At 45.2% G+C, this 15,998-nt stretch overlaps 1 protein-coding gene across 1 annotated transcript in view; it reads left to right on the forward strand.

Annotated features, from left to right (window-relative positions):
• Positions 1-11,754, forward strand: part of PDILT (protein disulfide isomerase like, testis expressed) — a 36,687-nt gene extending 24,933 nt beyond the window's left edge. Inside the window, exons 5-11 of the mRNA XM_065893382.1 lie at positions 273-383; positions 465-590; positions 3,151-3,348; positions 6,429-6,549; positions 9,026-9,204; positions 10,615-10,704; positions 11,521-11,754. Coding sequence (XP_065749454.1) covers positions 273-383; positions 465-590; positions 3,151-3,348; positions 6,429-6,549; positions 9,026-9,204; positions 10,615-10,704; positions 11,521-11,754 — 1,059 coding nt within the window. The remainder of the gene's footprint in view (positions 1-272; positions 384-464; positions 591-3,150; positions 3,349-6,428; positions 6,550-9,025; positions 9,205-10,614; positions 10,705-11,520) is intronic.
• The last annotated feature ends 4,244 nt before the right edge of the window (positions 11,755-15,998 follow it).

The following is a 15,998-nucleotide window of genomic DNA, read 5'->3' on the forward strand; positions in this document are numbered from 1 at the left end:
TGATGGATTTCAGAGCAAGGCCGCTGGCGCTGTCCGTCAAGTATCCTCCCTGTGTCTGTAGGCTGGAGAATTTCATGGCTTCCACATACCCGTATTCCACCCTCAGGCTAATCTGCCCAGCCATCCATATTTATTAAGTATCTAGATTATGTATTACACCTGTTACCATGGTGTTTTCCTTTTATCCAAGGGGAAAATTGTGCTGTTACATTTATTATGTGCCCACATCATGGATGCTACTGCCCTCTAATGGTTTCCTTCGTTTGTCCAAGGGAAAAATCGTGAACCGCCAGGAGCTTATCGATGACAATACCAACGAACATATCCTCAATCAACTCATAAAAGAGCACCTCACAGATTTTGTTATTGAATACAACACTGAGGTCAGTGAGCAAAGGGTCCCGGGCGAAGGGTAGCTGGGGCAGCTGTATGCAGGGAATGACCTGTTTTCCTTTTAATTTCAGAATAAGGATCTGATTTATGAATTGCACATCCTGAATCACATGCTGCTCTTCGTCTCCAAAAGCTCCAAGTCATTTCGCGTGATAATGCAGCATTATAAGTTGGCACCGAAGCAATTCCAAAACAAGGTTTGCGGAAGTTGCCACTGCTCCTTGGGGCTCTTTATTTAGGAATGCAAGACCTGTAGACCCTAATGCGATCCATCTGCCTTACCGATTATAAATTAATCCAGGGAGGATTGGTGTATTCATTTGCATACCAATCTCCTGATTTGCATTCTTCTTCCTGCCCAGTGTCTCTTTCTTTCTCACCAAACCTTTGCTCCTTCTTCCCTCATCTTTTTGAGAAGTCTACTATGGGAACATGACTGGTCTGGCTGCTTTTTCAATGGACCAAGCTCCACTAAGAGTGGGTGACTGCAGTGTGGCTAGCATTTGGCTTGGAGGTGAGGGGAAGGAAAGACCACTCCTGCCTGAGGTCAAGGAGTGTGAAAAGCCTGAAGGTGTGAAGCAGCACGGACAAGCAGTTGCTGAAGTTCAGGCTTCAGCGTCAACAGACCTGGGTTCAAATTCTCTTCCTCTTACAAGTGATTTTGTCTTAGATGAGTTTGACCTCTCAGTCTCAGTCACCTCCCGTGTAAAATGGGGAGTTATAGCAAGAATTAGAAGTGCTATATGTAAAGCAATGAGCAAATGTACAATAAACAGTGCTTATTTTTTTTTGTTATTATTATCATTAGAAACACTTCAGGGGGCTTCCCTGGTGGTCCAGTGGTTAACACTTTGCCTTCCAGTGCAGCGGGTGCGGGTTTGATCCCTGGTCGGGGAGCTAAGATCCCACATGCCTCTGGGCCGAAAAACCAAAACATAAAACAGAAGCAATATTGTAACAAATTCAATAAAGACTTTTAAAATGGTCCACATCAAAAAAAAAAAAATCTTAAAAAAAAAAAAAGAAACATCAGTTTTTCCTAAATATTATACCTATATTTATAGAGTTAGCACCGTCTGGACTCTGGGGGCTATTTACTTCACTTTTCTCTTTATTTTTATAAGAAGTAAGGTAATGGTAGGTTCTCTTTCTCTTGAAGAAAATTATTCTGAAATTTAAGCAAAACAGTTAAAAACTTTGAAACCCCAAATAAATACAGAATAAAGCCACTAGGCATGAGCGTATTTAACGTCTGCTACATCCCACCTCATTTTTCTCCAGGAAGGTTATTCTCATTACAGAAACACCTCTTGTAAATACGTTTCCGGGTTTATTCAATTTTAAACTTTATGAATTTTGATGTAATTAAATTGAATACAATCTGATGGCTTCCACGCTATTTCTATTATAATAGTCAATGCTTAGCCATAATTCTTCTAGATTTTTTTTTTAATTTAACTCTTTAATCTAGGTGGAACTTATTTTGGCATATATCATAGGTTTAGGTTGTAGATTGCCTTTACCCCAGTTAGCGAACTTCTAGAATGCCATTTATTGATCGTGCTCCACTTTCGTGCCAAAGATAAACAGTTGGATGAGTATTATTCCAACAGGTCATACCCCCATGTCTTATCTTGTTCACCTCTAACAAATGTTTATTGAAAGTATACATGGTTGGTTTTAATACGTCTGCTTTGTTTTTCACGATCTCCCTAGCACCTGGAAGAGTGTCTGGCACATAGTAGGGCTCTTAATATTTTGATAGATGAATGACCTGAGAGTATCCAAATCCAGGGTCTGCAGGAGACTCTGACTGGTCTCCTTCTTCCATGCTTGTTTCTTCTCTACAACCAGAGTGGTCTTTTAAAAATTATCACCATGTCACACTCTGGCTTTTATCCTCAGTGACCTCCTGTCTCATTCAGATTAACGCCTGGCTCCTTACTGGAGCTCTGAGCTCATCTCTCACTATCTTCCGTGACTCTCTCTGGCACTGCAGCCACACTGGCCTTGCCTCTCTGTTCTATAACGTTCTATGTGTCCCCCATCCCCACACCCAGGCCTTTCCAGTGGCAGTTTCCACTGCCTAAATAAACGTTCCCCTGACTTGTTACTCATCACCCAGGTCGCAGCTCAAATGTCACCTCCTCAGATACTCCTCCTGGCCTTCCTACCTAATACTGAGCCTCTATCTCACCCCATCTGTACAGCCACTCTCTCACGGTGCCCTGTTCCATCATCTGGTTGGCACTCACTCATTGCTATCTGATTGACTAATTTCTTTGCTCATTTGTTGCCGGTCTTCTCCACTAGAACGTGAGTTCCATGAGGGCATGGATTTTGTCTGCCTTGTATCCCCAGTGCTTAGCAAAATGCCTAGTAACCACTCCACAAATAGGTGTTGAATGCATGATTGAATGAGGTCGTGGGTTTCCTAGATAGAAGAATAATAATGAGGTGAAATGTTCTGAGCATTTTATACCTCCCAGTCGCTGAACTAAGCCTTTTATACACAGCGTCCTGTTTCATTCTCACAGCAACCCTATAATGTGGGTACTATTATAATCACCACTTTACAGAAAATGCAACTGAGGCACAGAGAGGGGAAGTTACTGTTTTGCCCAAGGAACTGGGATGAAAGCTCAGGACCTCCTGACTTCCTGCGGTTGTGTGAATGGTGTCCTGCACAAGGATGGGGGTCGTTACCTTTTTCATGCCTCCGATCCAGAGAGACACAGGTTTCGTTTGGTTTGGCAGATCCTTTTCATCCTTGTGGATGCAGACGAGCCCAGAAATGGACGTGTCTTGGAGTACTTCCGGATCGCAGAGGCTGATATCCCATGTGTCCAAATCCTAAACTTAAGCTCTGATGCAAGGTACAAAATGCCTTTCGAGGAAATAACCTATGAAAACCTCAAGAAATTCGGCCAGAGCTTCCTGAATAGGAAGGCCAAGGTAAGCTCATCCTTGGACAAGGTTTATCCAGAGCCTCAAAATAATTCTTTTTCTGTAATTCTGATGGCTTTAGTCATCTGAATGGGGAGGCAGAATAAAGGTCAACCTCATGGTTCTTGTGAGGAAATACCCCCATCTCCCCACCTCGAATCAATTTAACTTTTGATCTGTCCTGACCTTATAATTCCACCGTTAATTCTTTATTCTTAAAGCAAAGGCATTTTCTTTGTAGGAATCTCCAAATGAAATGCAGGCACTCCCAGGGCTGGCATCCTCTGAAAGTAGGTTCTTATCCTTCTTTCAGACTCTAATGTGAAAGATTTACTTGGCCCCAGGGTAGATGCTTGCTTGGGGGAGAAGATGGGGTGGCATATATGAAGCAATCAGGATTTGACCTCAAAGGCTTTAGGGACCAGGGAGGAGAGGCTGCAAAAGGATGGCTACATAACACTATGTAGCCCCATAACATAACCACCTGCTGTTTATTTAGCTCTTGCTATATCCGCAACCATCCTGCTGAGTTATGTCCTTCTGAGTTAGGTGACCATATTATTTATTTTCCAAATGGGGACACTTTGAAGAGCAATGGAAGCAACATTAAAAAGTGTTCTGAAATGGCAGGAATAAATTGGGACTCTCCAGGCAAACCAGAATGTATGGTCACCTTACCTTGGAGGGCTCCCACTACCTTCTGTCCATCCCCCCCACAGACACTGCTTCCCCCTCAGCCTTCTCAGATGAAAGCTGGTTTTTGTCTAACGGACAACATTATCACAGGCCAGTTGGTAAGGCTGGTGTCCTCCATGCCACTTCCAAACCATTTCTCCTCCTCTGCCTTCAGAAAGTCCAGATTCTTTGGATTCCACGCCTTTGGACTTTAGGCCACCTGCCCCTGATTCCTGTTGCTGTTCTGATCACTTCCCTTTCGCTCTCTGAGGACTTAAGCTCCTCGTCCCAGACCTGCCCTCGACCCCTACTCTGCCCTCATTTACAGAGATGTCAATATCGAAAGCCCTGGTCTCTTCTCCGGTAATGGTGTGTCCATGCCCTCTCAGCCACCTGCTCCTATGGCCATACTCTACAGGTGGCAGCCCCTCTGCAAGCCTGATTTCACACTTCCCATCCTCTTAGTTCCTTTCTCTAGTAGCCACATTGCTACAATCCCTAACCCTTTTCATGGCCTCCAATCTCCTGATCCTGTTTCACCATCCCTTTATTGCCCTCCTCCATGAACTTGGATTCCACGGTTCACTGCTCTGATGATGATTCCCTTAACTCTTCGATCCCTTCCACCTCCTCTACACCCTGTAGTATTTACCAGGCAAAATCATCACTCCTGTTGAACCCAAACTTAACTTCCCTACTGCTTCCACACCAATGCTGGAGAAAAAGGACCTCACCGCGAGGCAGGCTGGCTTCCTGGAATCACAAACCAAATATCCTGCGGGCTCTTAGAAATGCCCTGACATTTCTGTATAAATTTCTCTTAGTGTGTTCATTCTCTGAATCTCGGAGTCTGTTTCTCCTCCAACCCCATTCCTACTTGCAGTCTGAACTGAGTACTCTAATCCTATATCATTAAGAAAACAGAAGGCTTCAGACAGGAGCCCCTCATTTTCTATCACCACATCTACAAACCTCCCTGGAGCTCTGCTGTCCTCTTTCTCTCCCTCTGGGTATCTCTCAGGAGGTGTCTTTCTTCCTCTCAAGGGCCAGCACATCCTCTTGTGTTCTTGGAATGAAGATGAGCACCCTTCGCATGACGTATAATACGTCACGTGCCTGATCTGGTCCATTTCTAATTCTCCATTCCCCATCTCTCATGTCCAGTCCCCACACTTTTTACGCTCCCTCACAAAGAATTTTCAGGTCCTTTCCAGAGATTGGGGTGGGGATGAGGGAAGCTATAGTGGGAGACAAGGCTGGTGAGCTGGGCAAAGGCCAGACAGTGAGGACTTGTAAGCATATTAAGGATTTGGTACCCTAACAGCAGTGGGAAGCCAGATTTGTCTGGTGAAGGTAGAATCCGCTTGTAGGAGAATAAAGGTGTGAGGGTTGGGAGGAAATGCAGAGAGAACAGTAGGAGGCTATCACAGTGACCTAGACGAGAGATGCAAGCTACCTGGCCAAGGGTGGCAGCAGCAGTGCAGACAGAGATGAGGGTGTGAATTCAAGAGATATTCAGAAAATAATGATTGCAGAGAAATATATATGTTCTGAGATTTTCACCACTTTCTTCAAAGAGAAGCAAGAGCTGGGTTCCTTCTTTCATTCATTCACAGAACATTGACTGAGGTCTCATGATGTGCCGGTACTCAATTGTACTTAATGATGGGGGAAGAAAAAGTCCCTTGTGACTTTCCATTCATTGAGATAGTGATACATTAATCAAATAACCAGAAAAATAAATATAAATGATAAATAAGTGATGCAGGAAAAGTACCAAGTATTATGAGAATTTATGAAAGCAGGGCCTGACCTTGTCTGGGGTAGAGTCAGGGAAGTCCTCCTCTGAGATCATTCTGAAAGATAAATCTGAGTTAGAGATAAATCTGATAGAGAAGGGAGTGTGGATATGAGGAAGTGGGTGGAAGGCTAGCCCTTTGGGTGAACAAACCAGCATGGCTGAAGAAAGCAAGCAAGGGAAGAATGGTGATGGGCTTGGAGAAGGTGTCAAGAAACAAAGTGTGATAAATATTTTATAGGTCACATAAAATGATCTTAGTTTGATTCTTGGGGTAGCTGGGGGTGGCTATATTTTTGGGAGAAGGGACACAAACTAGTTTAGATGCTAATGATGTGAAACGCACTCTCATCTAAGAATTCGAACAATCATGTATTTGAAATGCTAGAATCCACCCCGGTTTGGAGCCCTGCCACCTGATCAGCCCTCTGATTCCAGTGCCCCGGACAATCTAGGCTGCATATCTAGCTCATGATCTATCTCAGCATTTCCAACTCTTTCCCAAGGCTGTTGTAAGAACAGGAGAAAGGCTTCCATTGTTTCCAGTCAGGGTGGGGAGCCCCAAATGCCAATCCCTTTCTGGAGACCATTAAAATCTCTCAAATTTGCTTTCTAGAAACATCAATCCAGTGAAGAAATTCCAAAATATTGGGACCGGGGGCCGGTTAAGCAGCTTGTTGGGAAGAACTTCAACGTCATTGTCTTTGACAAGGAAAGGGATGTATTTGTGATGTTCTGTAAGTATCTCTGCAGAGGCCATTGAAGGCAGTGCCTTCAACATTACTTTTCAGTGTAGCTCCTGAATTCTTGGGTACCAGAATCTCCAAAATCTATCAAAGCACCATGCCAAGAATGGTCTTCAGACATCCAAAGAGTTTGGATCAAGATGCTATCAGTGTCTTTACTCCTGTCCTGCCCCTAGGTTCTTCAGAACCATTTTTTTTTTTTTTTTTTTTTTCTTTTAATTCCATGGGAAGCAGCCACGTAGCACAGGGAGATCAGCTTGGTGCTTTGGATCCCCCTAGAGTGCTGGGATAGGGAGGGTGGGAGGGAGTCCCAAGAGGGAGGAGATATGGGGATATATGTGTATGTATAGCTGATTAACTGTGTTATAAAGCAGAAACTAACACACCATTGTAAAGCAATTATACTCCAATAAAGATGTTAAAAAAAAAAAAAGATGCTATCAGCTACAAAGCAACTCTCCCCCCAAATCAAATTCTTGGAATGTGTGGAATACCTTCTCATAATCAGGCCTGCTACTATTTGTAACAACAGTAATGCTGATGGCTGATTGAATGCTAGATAAACCAGGCCTGTGTATCTCATTTAACCCTTACAGCTTACTTTTGAAAGTGGCTACTTTATTGCTCCCACCTTACAGATGAGTAAACAGAGTCCCAGGGAAGTAAAGAAACATTACTAGAGTCAGGCAGCTAGTATGTGAACTTAATTAAGTAAGGGATTGGAACCTAGTCAGTCTGCATCCAGCGCCTACTCTAGTAACTGCTGTACCAGTGACCACTGTAAGTTAAGTAACGTCTCAGATGGCCCATACTTAACATACCTGAGTTGGTGCAGCCAAACTGAAGACCCACATCATGCACGTAAAAGACTTGCAACAGTGTCTGGCATCTTGTAAGCATTTGATAAAGGACAGGTATTATTGCTATTATTTTTCCTGTTGTTATAATTATTTCCAGTGCTCAGCCAGGAACTACTGCCCTTCCCTCACTGTTTCTGATTTGCATGTGAGAGCCAAAGCCAGGGACCTTCTCTTCCACCCTGAGACACAGAGAAGGGTGGTAATGCAGTGACTTCAGACATCTCTTTTACTTAACAGGAGGAGTTACCACTTATTGTGCACTTATGAGTTTGCAGTTTATGCACCTGCTCTCATTTCCTCCTCTAAACAAGCCTCTTAGGAAGGTCCAGTGGATTTCCCCATGATACAGATCAGGGAACCAAGCCTCAGAGAAGTTAATTACCTTACCCCAGGTCACATAGCAAGTAAATTGCAAGGCAAAAAGTTCAAATCCAGTTCGGATGCCATCATTGCCTGGAGGGTGAAACAAGGGCTGGATTACATCATGCAGGCCTTTCAAAATCTCATTAAAATGGCTGCTCATCCACAGAGCCAGGTGTTTAAAGTCTGCATGGCTGAATAACCATGATCTGCTGCCTTTAAGTGAGAGGCTAGGGAGGACTTTCTGTACTCACTGACACTGGGAGTCATGAGAATACCCACTTAGTTCTGGTAAAAAGCAAAAGCAGCTTCATTTTCTTGGAAGCAGGGCTGTCAGATTGGCTCCCTGGGACCGCCGCCATTAGGCCCCCTCGTGTTCCAACCTAGGGCCCATTGGGCTCCAAGGGAGATTCGGGGGTTCAGCTGGGAGAGCAGATGGTCACAGAAGCACTTGGTTTGTAAATGGAGGGCTGAGCATCCAAATGTAATAACCAGGGCCTTTGACGCCACTCCTCCCACAGAGCCAGAGATTTTAATGGAACAAACAGGCAAGGTTATTTCCCTTCCACGTTGGAGCTGGTCCCAGATTTTTCTCCATAGGTCCCCGTGACTGGGCCACACACAAGAGCTCAAGGGGGAAGTCCAGTGTCCCCTTCCCGGGGGTAGTTGTACTTGTCACAACCTCATGTTCACTTCCTGGGTGCGTTCTCCTCCACGGAACTGAAAGGCAGTGTGATACCATGGACACAGCTCAAAACAACCTGTCTGCAAACCCCACTTCCTCTGCTTAATTAACTAAATGACCTTGAGCTGAAGGCTTAACCTCTGTTGGAAAACTCTCATGCTATCTCACACACACACACACACACACACACACACACACACACACACACGCTTTCTGGCAGAACATGAGGAATCATCTATCATAAATATTTTTCTTGGTTTTCCTCTTCAGCTGGAGTGGAAAGGAAGATTTTCAGAGAACAGTAGAAAATGTCCCAACATGTAAAAAGTTTTAGTGTCCGAATGGAAGGGGGCTAGGTTATTATGTTTTTTCTAATTTAGTTCATGATGATTGGGTACTATGGTTGAAATGTAAAGTGACCTAACATACTATTAGAAGAGAAGGGGGCTGCAGTTTGCATGGCAACAGACCATTAGTGGAACACAGAGACCGTGTCTACGTGGGAGTGTGGCTTTCAGGGTCTTTATTAGTGTGAGCTTGAGTGACGGCCCTTCTCTTCCAGACGCACCCTGGTCCCAAGAGTGCAGAGCGCTGTTCCCAGTGTTGGAAGAGCTGGGTAGAAAGTATCAAAACCACTCCACAGTCACCATCGCCAAGATCGACATCACAGCAAATGACATTCAGCTGACGCACCTGGACCAGTACCCCATCTTCAGGCTCTTCCCCACTGACTCTCAACAAGTGAGGGGCTCTTGGGAGTCACATAACTGGAAATGTTACATTATTGTCACGGACTCAGTCTCTCCCTGTCTCCAGCTCTGCCTTTTACCAAATCAGCTTCATTCTCAGCTCCAGCCCTTATACTATCTTCTCATAGTCAAGTTAGAGAGTGTTTTCCATTAGCTTTCACAAAAGTCCCAAGACTCAGTCTGATTGGGTGCCCCCCTGACCCAGTCATTGTGGTCAAGGCGGTGTGGGTGTTTTGATGGTCAGGCCTAGGTCAAGTGGTTCCCTCTGGTATTAGGGCTGAGCCTGATTCAGACTATATGGAATAAGGTCGGGGGAGTCACCGTGTGAGTATTGGGGGTGGAGTGCTATCAGAAGAAGAAAGGATGCGTAATAGAGACAATTAAGTATTTTACACTTTGGTATTAGAGTCATCGAACATCACCAGTGTTCAGGCAACACATTCTTCGTGCCACTTTGGCATGTGGGGAAGAATGTCTATCAAAGAATCACAAGCCAAAGTCCCCGCTCCTAAGAAGAGTATGACTGAGTGTGGAGGAGAAGTCAGGATATGGCCTCATCTCCAAATGCAACCGGAATTGGAGAGGGCAGATACTGGAGGACAGATGTGGCTGCAAGTCTTCATGCAGCCATGAGACTTTGAAGAACGGTGGGGATTTAAATCAGAAGGGTGTGAAGTATAGGTAGGAAGTAGAACATGAACAAGGGCATAGGCAGAAGGCCGGCCACAGAAAGGTGAGAGATGTCATCCTCCTGGTGCAAAAGATGTACGTGCCTCGATTGAAAGGGTGGACCTGGCACAGATCGTCAGTTATCTGAAAAGGAGTTTGGACAGCCAGAGGGCAGTAAGCAGTTTCCTAATCTTCTTAAAGACTGCAAGAGGAAAGGAAGCTAGTGACGGCTAAGCAAGGACGTAGGCCAGACACTTCGTAAAATAACTATTCTCATTCTTTAGTAATAATAATAAGAATAATAGCAAATATATATAGTGCAGACTATGAGTCGGGCATTGTTTTAAGGGCTTTTCGTATAGTAACTCATTAAATCCTTATAACAGCACCATGAGGTAGGGACTGTTATTATCTTCATATTACAGTTAAGGAAACTGAGTCCTAGAGAGGTTAAGCCACCAGACTACACTGCTAAGTGATGAAGCCAGGGGTTGAGCCCCAATAACGTGGCTCTAAAATTCTTGCTCTGAACCACTACATCGCAGCCCTATGATGGAGGACGTTTCGTTACGCTTATGTTAGAACCGCGGTAATGGAGGCTCAGAGCAGTTAAGGAACTTGCTTACTGCACTTAGGTTGTTAGGAATTTGAGTCTGGATTTCCCTGTGCAGCAATCCCTGAGTATTTTGCAAGAAGGGGCTACCATTTCAACCCTGCTCCATTTTCTTCCTAGGCTGTACTATATAAGGGCGAACATACCCTGAAGGGCTTTTCTGACTTCCTGGAAAGTCAAATCGAGATCCAGACAGAGGACGAAGATGAGGTAAGGTGAAACAGCAGTACCCTAGATTATTGTGTCCCACACAGAACCATCAGGAACTCAATGGACTAGGAAAGAGGGTACTAAGATTTCCATAATCTTGTGCACTTTGGAGAGAATGGAGGATGAATCCAGTCTGGATGACTTTATTTCAAGGACACCTACTACCAGAAAGGTGGAGTTGAGAAACACTGAGAAGGGCAAACGCTCTGAAGTCTCACACAGCTCCTAAGGCTGCTTCCCTGGGTCCCCTGTTCCTGACTGGGTAACCTCATGCCTTGATGGGCTCTTGCCCTCCGGCATCATTCTACAATCTCCACTCTCTCCTAATTCTGTTCATGCCTCAGTGAGGCCATCTGCTGGAAGGTGTCATCTGTATCAGTTAGGACCCTTTCAGTTGCAGATGTCAGAAACTACAGTACTCTTTGGCGTAAGCAGCAATGGGAATTTATCCCCTGTAACTGGGAGAACGTCAGATGTGGGTGGATCCTGAAGCTCAAAGTTGTTTTCTGTCTCCCCATCTCTGTTTTCCTCTGTGTTGGCTTCATTCCCAAGTAGTCATTTCCGCACAGAGGGGCAATGACTGCTCCACAGTTCTCAGCTAACACCCTCTCAGCTTGGAAAGAGAGTACCTACTCTTTAGTCCTAGCAAATGTCCGGGAATGGATCTCAGTAGCCAGGCCTGGGACAGCCGCCACTGTGGGCACAGAGCAGAGAAAGGCAGCTTGGCAATTACAATAATTATCGTATAATGCTCGCCTCTTGTTTCTTTTCCCACCTTCTTCCCTCTGTCCCTCCCACTCTTCTTTTCTTGAATAGCTACTGTCTGTTGAGCAAAGTGAAGTGACACAAAAGGAGGTATTAGTTGAGGAAAAGGAGGTACCTTTTACGGAGAAAGAGCTACCAGAACAGAAGTTGCCTGAGCTGGAGAACTTGACCAAGCTGGAAGGGCCAGCTGGGCAGAAAGAAATGGCTGAGGAGGAGGAAAAGGTAGCTGAGCCAGAGGGACCTCCAGGACAGGAGAAGAAGCCAAGAGTGAAGGAAGAACTGTAGCCTCTCCAAAACCGGGAGAGAGCGTGCCCATTTTCCAGGTCCTGGCATCATTTTCTGAGTGGATCTACTCCAAATAAAATTATATATAATTGTGGTAGGTGGGTGGAGGCTGGATAATAAAAGCCCCTGAATGTCTTTGGCCCTGTTTTATTCATTACCTCTTTTTCCTGGCTGGTGCTGCCTTAGAAGAGTTGCTTGGCCTGGAATTCACATAGGGCTGCAAGGGAAGCCATAAGAGCAACATTTAATGAGTGTTTACAACACGGTGGGCATTTGCTTAGTTCTCACAACCTCACTGGGAGCTAGGTTTCATCATCCCCATTTTACAGATGAGGAAACCGAGGCAAAGACACGTTAAGCAACCAGGCAGGATCACACAGCTAGCAAGCCCTTGAAATATGATCCTAGGCAATTTCACTCCACAGACGATGCATTTAACCACTATGCGCACACTGCCACCATCAGGTTGGGGTCCCCAGAGGGTGGCTGACGCTTTCAAAGAGGTGGATTGACTTTTTTACGTTTCATTTTAGCACAGTAAGAAAGAGATTCAACTCCAGATCTGTCCCCAGTCTTTCACATCTCAAAAATGACCCACTCTCTTAAACAGCCATATCCTGGGCCAACCCTTAAGGTCCCTCTTTCCTTTTATTACCATAAAGGTAACTCTACCTAAACACATGACTCCCCCCACTGCCCTCCATCTCCACCCACCAGTCTCAGCCACAGAAGTCTTCTAATTGGTCCTTCTACTGCCACTCTGCACTTCCATGCCCCACACACGTTACACAAAATCCATATTCCCTAAAGATGCTAAAGTGATCTTTTAAAAAGCCACAGCCGTGAGGGCTCGCAGTACTACCTTGTTTTTCTAGCTTCTAGTGGCCGCCTGCATTCATGGTTCCTTCTTCAAAGAACTCTGACCTTTTGCTTCCATCCTCACGTCTCCTACTTCCTCCAATTCTTCTTGCATCTCTCTCACAAGTGCCACTGAGATAGCACTGGGCTTGCCCAGGTAACCTCATCTCAAGATACTGAACTTAATCATGCCCAAAAGTCCTTTTTGCCACGTAAGGTAACATTCACAGGTTCTGGGGATTAGGACGTAGACATGTTAGGAAGTCATTCAGACTCATGCCGCTGGTGTGTAACATTCATTTCAGTCAGGTGATAATAAACCTTCTCTTGGGAAAAGGAGGGCATAATATTTTAGGGACCAAGGTCTGCACAAGCCGTCTGGGCCTCTCCACGCTCTACCCGTCATGTAACACAAAGGCTGATTGTGTCTCCGGAGCCGGTGTCCCTGTCTTTCTTCCCCCGAACCTGGCCTGTCTACATCCAGACCAAGCAGGGAACAGCCTGGGGCCCTGGAACTCACCTGAACCAGTTGCCCCGACAGGGGCAGGTATTAGTATTCAGGACACGATGCGAGGCTCACCTGCTTCAGTCTTAAAGCCACGTGGCTGCCAGTGGCTTTAAGAAGGAGGGGTCCACGGGGGCTGCTCGAACTAAATCACATGGAACAGAGCCCTTGACTGGCCACAAGCCAGAAAACGGGTGTGCTACCTGCAGGCTCCCCAGATGCAACTGGGACCTTAGGAAGTAGGGGCTCAGATTGGGGTAAACAGTATGGGTAGGTGGCACAGGTGATGACCCTCTGTTGGGAGGTCATCAGAGCATACAGGGAGAGAAAGGCCTTTTGCAGAAAGATATTGTCTCCATCATGACAGGAGAGGGGCTGTGGGAGATGAGTCCAGAGGCAGGTAGATGGAGAAGATGTAGGAGGCATGGCTTAGTTACTCCAATGAAGTATGCCACGATGTCATTAAGTGTGTGGGACTGGGGAGACGGTAGGAAGAAGAAAGAGTGGAAAAATAGCCAATTAGAGAAATATCACAAGATGATCCAGCTGTGTTGAGTGAGGTTGATGATTATTGTTTTAAAATGTAGGTTTGATTATCATTCAGGTATGGCAAGGCCAACAGATGAGGAGATAACTGTCATCGAAAAGACAGTTTATTATACTCACAGGTCCCAAGAGTAGGGTACACACCATGCCATGGGTGGGGCACACAGGGAAGTGCCGGGTTGGTCAGGAGGCAGAGAAAGCAAGGGGAAATTTTAGCTGTAATTTGAAACTGTAGCCTTCATTGTGGTTTCCATAGGAAGGAACAGAAGAGGCAAGGTAAGCAGGTTTAGGATTGGCTAGTTTGAATAGTTTCAGCAGCCTCTGGGACTTGGGAGTTGTCCCTAGTTATCTGGTACCTGGCCCTGGGATGATTAGGGCAGGGAAAATGTGGCCCTGAGTGTGAGCCTGATAGAGGAGGGGTTGGGGGATGGGCTCTGGACTGGCAGTTGTGCACATGAAAGTCATGCTCTCTGGAATATGATATTCCTAGAGATGGCAAGGGTATACATCGTGAGATATTCCTTGCTATCTCTAGGCATTAGTTTGCCTTCAGTGGGGTAGTCCCTCCAGAGTCGGCAAAGTCTCAAGGTGTAAAAGCATCAAATACAGAAACTAGAATAATGTGGTTATTAGACTTATGAATAGTCTCCAGCCCAAACTCCCCATGTTCCTGTCCAGGATCTCTGCTCAAACAACTCCAAGAGCCACCTGGAGCTCCATCTTTAATCCTTTAGAGACACCCAAACTCGGATTTTGACAGAGCCTCATGTGCACCAACCAGAAATGATATTCACCATCCAGGATGGAGCAAAAGAATATTAAGGACTTTTATTTTCTTCTTAAGATATAGAAAAGAGAGGGAAAAAAGACATATTCTTATAGGGGGGGAAAAAAAGGAAAAGGATACAAACAGCCAGTTCAGAAAAGAATAATAGTAAACAAATGAAAAGATAATAACGTCCCTTTTCATCGAAGAACTGCCAAAGTAAATAACAATGAGATATTTCTCACTTTTCAACAAAGATGAAAGTTAGTGCTCAGGGTTGGTGAGTACTGTGGTGGGATTGTAAACTAATTTTTAAAGATCTCTCTGGGGTGTTTTTTGGGAAGAGGTATCAAAATTCTTAAATCTGTGCCACCTCTTTGCCCCAGTCATTTCACACCTATGAAATTCCCCTGAGGAGGTGGATGTGACACTGCCGATGGTCACCCAACCACTAAACCAGGTGGAAGAAGAAAGCCCTGAAAAAGTAAGTGCCGTGGGTCATTGTCATATTTCCTGCGCAGCCTGAGTTCACACACATCTGATTTTTCTCAGTATGGGATTTCCGTCGACATGGAATTAGGTCAGGAGACACGGGGTTGGACCCAGCCAGGCTCTGTCATTTTCTACCCCGTGTCTGTACACCAGCAAAGCAGCATTGGCAGTGACTTCCACAGATGGTATCATTGCTACATGCCTTTACTTACATCATCTCCTTTAATCACCGTAACAACTCTAGGAGATGGGTATTGTCATTTTATAGATGACGAAAATGACCTCAGGAAGGAAAGAAATGAGCCTACTGGCACACAGCAATGGCTGATGAGGACTGATGGACTGATGGACTGATGGAGTCAGATGGACTGACTCCAAAGTTAGTTTGTTCAATCACAAAGTTATCCACCTCCCAAGGGACCTTCCTTCGTGGGAATTCAGATTTCTTCGTTCATAAAGTGAGTCTGGTCCAACGATGTCTGAGTTATCTTCTGGCTCTGACCTTCAGTCATTCTCAGCTCCTTTCCTGCTCCCATCTGGACCCCCGGGGAGCTGGCTTAGCCCATGAGGATGGAGTGTGCTTTGGAACCCGAGTGACCACAGGTACATGTCCCAGTATGGGCAATGAACACCCTTTTCTCCTGGAGCAGCCTGGCTTCAGATTCTGACCTCTGCCTGGCTCCACCTCGTCCTTTTGAGTGACCAAGAACAAGCCCAGTAACTTGGCACTGTTTTCCCAGTTAATTTCTAACTAAGGAATCTCTTGATTCCAAAAGGTGCAAAACAGAGGGCTTGCAACTGTGGGCACAAGTGTGACCCCCAATGTCAATCATTTGGGGTCTCTACCAATTAGGAAAAAGAATAACAACCACCTCACAGCCTGGGAAAGGTAAACACTGTGCCAAAGGGGTAAAATATTCCACCCCCGGGAAAACAATCAAGAAATAGAACCAGAGAATAACTGGAGGAGAGAGTGCCAGTGGGGGGCAGATGTGTGTATATATATATATATATATACATATATATATATATATATATATATATAGGAGGCACACACTTGTAAACGGATTAATCCTA

This window comes from Phocoena phocoena, chromosome 15 (genome assembly GCF_963924675.1).
Source record: "Phocoena phocoena chromosome 15, mPhoPho1.1, whole genome shotgun sequence".
NCBI classification, from domain to species: domain Eukaryota; kingdom Metazoa; phylum Chordata; class Mammalia; order Artiodactyla; family Phocoenidae; genus Phocoena; species Phocoena phocoena.